Genomic DNA, 5,816 nt, shown 5'->3' on the forward strand with positions numbered 1-5,816 from the left:
CCCTCAAGTGAGGAAACACTGACTCCTTTTACTTTCAGCTGGTGGGTTTTATTGGTCTAAAGCCCTAAGTAACTCCTATTTATCCATAGTGGACGGAATTCCCCTTTAGGTTTGAGGCACATTGAACCCCCCCAAAGGCCCATATATCTCCCTTTATGATTTGTTTTTCCATGTTTCTGCAATCGTGTGGTTTCATTTGAGCCCTGTAGAGAGAAATGGATGGATTCGTTCCTTTGTGAAAGATGACAAAAATATTGTAACCAAGAGTGGTGCCTATCATTACATATTCAATTATTGCTGCAAACTTTCTTCCTTGCACATTTTCTCTGGCATGACACTATGAGCAATTTTATGTTGTAAGCCATTTTAGTAAGACCACAAAAGATTTTACGACATACACAAACCTGCCTACTTATTATAAAAACTTGTAGAATTATGAAATTATGATTCCATTTTCAGAAGTTCATGAGCATCTCAAAGTCATTAAAACTTATTGAGCATGAAAGTTGATGCGAGACTACATAATTTTAATGATTTTTAAATGCTATTTAATCCTTGTGAGGGTAAATTTTGACTATTAATTTAAGTTAACTATTGTGACTACAATTTTCATTTCCTAAAATAACAAATTCTTATAACTTTCATGTAGGCAGCTTTGCACATAAAGACACTTGTAGGTAACTTCTACACCAGTTAAAAGGAAGATAAGACATAATAGCCATAAGACTTTAAATCCAGTGTCAAGTATGCTTCAAGCAAAAACAAAAGAGAAATCTGCTGGTTTGAGACCTTTTGAAAGTCACAGACTTGTGTCGCAAGATCTCTAACAAAAGGGATATATTAAAATGTTTACAAAGTGCTTATATCAGTTTAAATATTACATAATTTGAGATGATTTGATTTGTAGAGGAAAAAAATCTCCCATAAGAAGCATCAATGACTCCCTCTTCACAAAAGATCTCAGACAGCACCTGAGTGAGCTCAAATGGTGTCATAACAGAAAAATGACACAAAAGACATGGAAAGGACAACAAGGTGGAAGACAGATAAAAATAGCAGATGATCCCCTCTGCCCACAAGAAAGTTACCCCCCCCCCCACACACACACACCCCTTCCAAGGCAGGCTACTTGCAAATGTTGGGAGATGACAACATGATATGAACGACAATTAGATCAGATGTTAAAAACAAACAACAAACAAAACTAGTTAGTAATTTATGAGTAAAAGTCTATTTATTGGGTCTCCCATACACACTATCATCACCTTCTATACAGACTATAAGATGTCAAAACTCAAGAATTTAATGTTACAAGACAAAATCGTTATCGTTTTAAATACACAACCTAACAGTAAACCCATCCATTCAGTGATACTTGCAATGCTTGTGCCAACCTGGGAACAGAAAAGAAAAATTTAGTGTCATAGTGTCATTAAAACATTGCCTTGTCAAGAACAGAATTGACATACAGAGATAAATATTACATCTTCTGACAAAATAATGCACAGCGAGGGCTTAGCTGCACCTCCCTAAAAAAAATAAAACCCAACAATTCTACCAAAATGTTTCATACAAATTTTGACCGAGGTAAAAATTAATAAATGTTCGAATAAATAGCTCGTGCATATCAAGGAGTAACAGATAATTGATTAAATAAGTTAGCAGATAAACCTCCATGGCAATTAAAAATTAAATCAGCAGAAGTCTGACATAAGAATTGCCAATCAATAATTCAAGGAATGGAATAAATAAAAATTCATGACCTTGAAATGTGCAAATTACCACCTATGATTCCCTGAAAAAGGCGTTATGAATACACCTACACCAAAAGTTTAACAAAAAGAAAGTCTGTAGTTAATTTTCTTCTTTGTCAATGATTAACCAGATAAAATCTGAGAGATCCAAACCCCGTACTACTGCAAACCTCAGACTACAGAACAATTAATGCCTTGATTATATGTTAGATTTAGATGGTACAGATGGCAAATTTCCACTAATAAACCAAGCAATTTAGTAATGGTAGACAACTGCAGTCTTCATGAAGAAATGACTGCCCCTCGATTTCCAAAATATTTTTAGTCACAATACTTACCAAATCTAAACCAAATCAAATAATTACTGCCCATCTAATTTCAATATAACAGTTTTTGTATGCATCATTTGAATGAAATTCAATCAATAAGAGCAACAATCTCAGTCTTGTTAACTCTTTATCTCTTACATAAGAAATATAAAAACAAAATAAATAAAAATAATAATCAAACAAAACAAAACAAACAAAAAAAAAGTAACGAAAAAATGATGAAAGCTTACTTCTTTCTCCATATAATAAAAAGAAGAATGCAATAGACATGACCATGGCAGCTTGTCCAAAGGGGACAAATCCGCTATTACGGACATGAAGGTTGTTGGCTGCCCATCTCCAGTAAGCTGTTGAAAAAGAAAAAATAAATAAACATTATACAATTCTGCGCATTTCAATACCAAATCACTAAAAATAATTTAAAATTTAAGTCACAAATCATATATCTCTTTACTTCATATCTCTAAATATATTGTAATAATACAGATAATAAAAATTAGTGAAAACGTTTTGCAGCTGGTGGTATAATTATAACTCTCAATTTAACATGGATCCAAAAGTGACATCATGTATTGTTATCAATAACAAAATCAAAACTCATCCTAAAGCAATGAGTAAGCAACAATTCTTAAATCAACAGCTAAGCATAATATAAGCAAAGATCTTATTCTGGAGCCCACTCCACTGTATCAAATAGACTCCCCCACCCCACCCCTTTTTTAAGGACTGAAGGTTGTCCAAAGTGCATCCCCTTCCCCATTCTATTACAAACACCAGAGTAAAATAAATTATAAAGCAAAAACATACTTCTGTGGACAGCACCCCATGCAGCCTGAGGGCTCTTGTTACGTCTTGCAAACCAGGCTCCCAATTCACCTAGCTTTACCTGGCCAAGAGGTGTATCAGCTGTAGAAATAAAGTAAATGATTTTTAAAGCAATGCTGACATGATCAAAATGAAATTCATGGAGAAAATTGCATTCCGAGGGATGGTTTAGGGGGACCATGATTTGTCACAGAAAATAGCCATTGATTACTGTCAATCTATTTTGACCATTAAAAAAATCCTACCTTTAAAAGCATGTGGATTGAAAGATGCATCTTCCTTCCCAAAGAAAAATAAAATTAAAAAATACATTTCTAACTTGATAATCCTGGATGAATTACAGAGACCTATAAGTTCACACATTGCTTGTACGCGACTCAGGATAGGCTGTTCACAGTAGACAAAAAATCAGTCACCAGGGGCCACTCATATAACCTTCTGAAACCCAGAGTTAAAACCACCCTTCGACAGAACTTTTTTACACGGAGAGTTATTGAACGTTGGAACGCATTGCCAGCAAATGTCGTTGAAGTGCCGAGCGTCAATGCTTTCAAGAATAGATTAGATGCTGTGATGGAAAGTTATATGCATAGTGTAGAAGTGCCTCCCACCCAAAATAGCTATGATCAAAAGATCAGTAGAGAAAGTGTAGTGTAGGGTAGGCTAGCCCCTTATCACAAGATCAGGTAGGGAAATGCATTAGAGCAGTTGTGAACAAGACATTCAGTGACTGGAAAGACTCGGCGACAGGCCAGATCAAGCGACGTCGCTACCTTCTATTCTAATCCAAATAGATACCAATACAACCAACACCAACTGTGTGTTTTAGTTATTTATCATTTTCATATAAAAAAGAGCTCAAAGGATTTTAATAATAGGAGGCCTTCCGAAAGCTCCTGCAAAGGAAAACAAACACCCTAGCAACTTTGCTAAACTAAGGCTTATGACTAACCCTAATAGAAATAAAATCCTCTGATCTCGAGCTAACCCTTAAAGAAAAAAAACCCTCGGACTGCTTTGCACTACCTTTAAATACTTCACAAATCAAAATGGCAGCTGAGAATCAAAACAATGGTCAAATTAGGAAATTGTAAACTTTCACAAATCTATCAAGGCTTGTTCTTAAGTTTTTAAAATGCTTCTATATGATGACAAATTGAATAAATAAACGCCTGACAAAAGATCAATGGTGAAAATACAAAGTGAAAATACTGGGGATGTAGGAGCATTCGGAATGTCTCCCGAAAGGTAGTACAAAGCAGTCCCCCTAGGGACTTTTCTTTTTTCTTTATTATTAGTATTAGAGTTAGCTCGAGATCGGAGGATTTTTTTTCTATTAGGGTTAGTCACTCTTAGCAGAGGAGCTAGGGTGTTTGTTTTTCCTATTAGGGTTAGTTAAAGGTACTAGGTTTTATTTTTTCTTAGGGTGAGTTGAGGGAATATTTGAGTTGTTTCCCTTCTTAGCACTGGGCCTAGGACTAAGAGCTTTCAGTCAGAAGTAGGTACTTTGGTAAACGTCTACTTGGCCCTCCAGCAGGGAGCCGATAAATGGGCTAGTGGCTGTGACCCGATTTTTTGGACTTTTGAGTGATGGGTCTCAGAAAAAGTTCCATAGATTTTTTGTTTATGGATGGATTTTAATGATTGATGTCTTATTTTCTTCAGGAGAAATTACTCTATCGTTTGGTGTAGTTTATTTCAAAATCAATGACAATTTAGTATAACTTTTGATTATGGATAAAATAGGGTATAATTTAGCTTTGGATAATTTAAAGATTAGAACTTGGTAAATCAAAATTTCATGCTGGCTCGTTTATTTAACATCTTAACTTTTATATAAAATTAAATTCAGGGCAAAGTTGTATACCGCATCCATGAAATTCGTTCCAGCAAAATCCTTACTCAAATATTAGCGGCCATTTTAGACCAGTTTTGAAATCCAAATGGTGGTTACTACCGGAAATGCAACACTTTTCAGGTCACAAAGTCCGTCAGTAAATAACAAAGGCAAATAGAAGACCATTTTTCAGCCTTTAAACTAACATAACTTTTCTTCTGCTTATCTGATTTTCACAATTTTGGCATCATTAGAATCGTGTTGAAAAGCACTTTAAAATGATATAGGTTTCATTGAGCTCAATCAAATTTGAATTTTTTACCAAAGTACCTATCAGAAGGCCTCCTAAAATCCTAAAAAATTGCCCCTCTAAACCCTAGCCTCTAACTCTATCTTCTTTCGTTGGTGTTATTTGCTGACCCATGTGACGAGCAGCCTACCATAATAACGGAGAACTAAACATAGCCTGAAATAAAAACTCCATGTTTGTATAGTGGATTGTCAAGAAAAAAAAGCGAACAATCTCCTGTCGCCCGTCGCCTCCAACTCGACTCCCAAGCCCAAGTCCAAGGTCAAAGTGAAACCAAATGTTTACCCTTTTTACAAAATCAACCATGTAAACCAAAATTTGGATAATTATCACGCTTACGTTTGCCATAGAAGCGACCAGGCATGTATGGTCCATGGACTTTGGGATTATATTCCCGAGGGTATTTTCCAAAGATTCCCATGACTGCTCAAGTTCACTTTGGGACTTGACAAACACAAGAGAGAGAATAAAACCGGAAGTTCATTCATCTCCGTTGCGCATGGAATGAAGGAGCTGGTGGCAAATGATAGGTTAGGTAAATAGTCTAGCTAATTAAATGTCACAATAACACATGGACATAGGACATACTAATGATTCAAAGCATGTGTAAACAATTGTTGAAATCGTAAGTATACGAAGAATTTTTGAATGAGGCCCTCTCCTACTTATCACACTAAAATGTTATGTTTCGATAACAAAGTAAACATTTAATATAGTAATACAAAGAATCACGTAGTTAAACTGACTCACTCTCTTTGATT

General features: G+C 35.3%; 1 protein-coding gene across 1 annotated transcript; it reads right to left on the bottom strand.

Moving 5' to 3' along the window:
- Nucleotides 1-1,212: 1,212 nt before the first annotated feature.
- Nucleotides 1,213-5,556, bottom strand: LOC144972438 (putative ATP synthase subunit f, mitochondrial). Its single transcript, XM_078913609.1, has 4 exons — nt 5,395-5,556; nt 2,891-2,989; nt 2,314-2,430; nt 1,213-1,394 (listed from the first exon to the last, which is right to left on the bottom strand). The coding sequence occupies exons 1-4, from the start codon at nt 5,474-5,476 to the stop codon at nt 1,366-1,368; spliced, it is 327 nt and encodes a 108-aa protein (XP_078769735.1). The 5' UTR covers nt 5,477-5,556; the 3' UTR covers nt 1,213-1,365.
- Between the last annotated feature and the right edge of the window lie 260 nt (nt 5,557-5,816).

Source organism: Berghia stephanieae, chromosome 5, assembly GCF_034508935.2.
Source record: "Berghia stephanieae isolate SIO BIC M18660-M18661 chromosome 5, UCSD_Bste_1.3, whole genome shotgun sequence".
NCBI classification, from domain to species: Eukaryota; Metazoa; Mollusca; class Gastropoda; order Nudibranchia; family Aeolidiidae; genus Berghia; species Berghia stephanieae.

Excerpts from the sequence above, each read along its gene's own strand:
- LOC144972438 (XM_078913609.1), bottom strand. The coding sequence starts at position 5,476 with ATGGGAATCTTTGGAAAATACCCTCGGGAATATAATCCCAAAGTCCAT. Across the intron at positions 2,990-5,394 it reads TGGTCGCTTCTATGGCAAAC|CTGATACACCTCTTGGCCAG; the intron begins GTAAGCGTGATA and ends TTATTTCTACAG. Across the intron at positions 1,395-2,313 it reads TTTATTATATGGAGAAAGAA|GTTGGCACAAGCATTGCAAG; the intron begins GTAAGCTTTCAT and ends TTCTGTTCCCAG.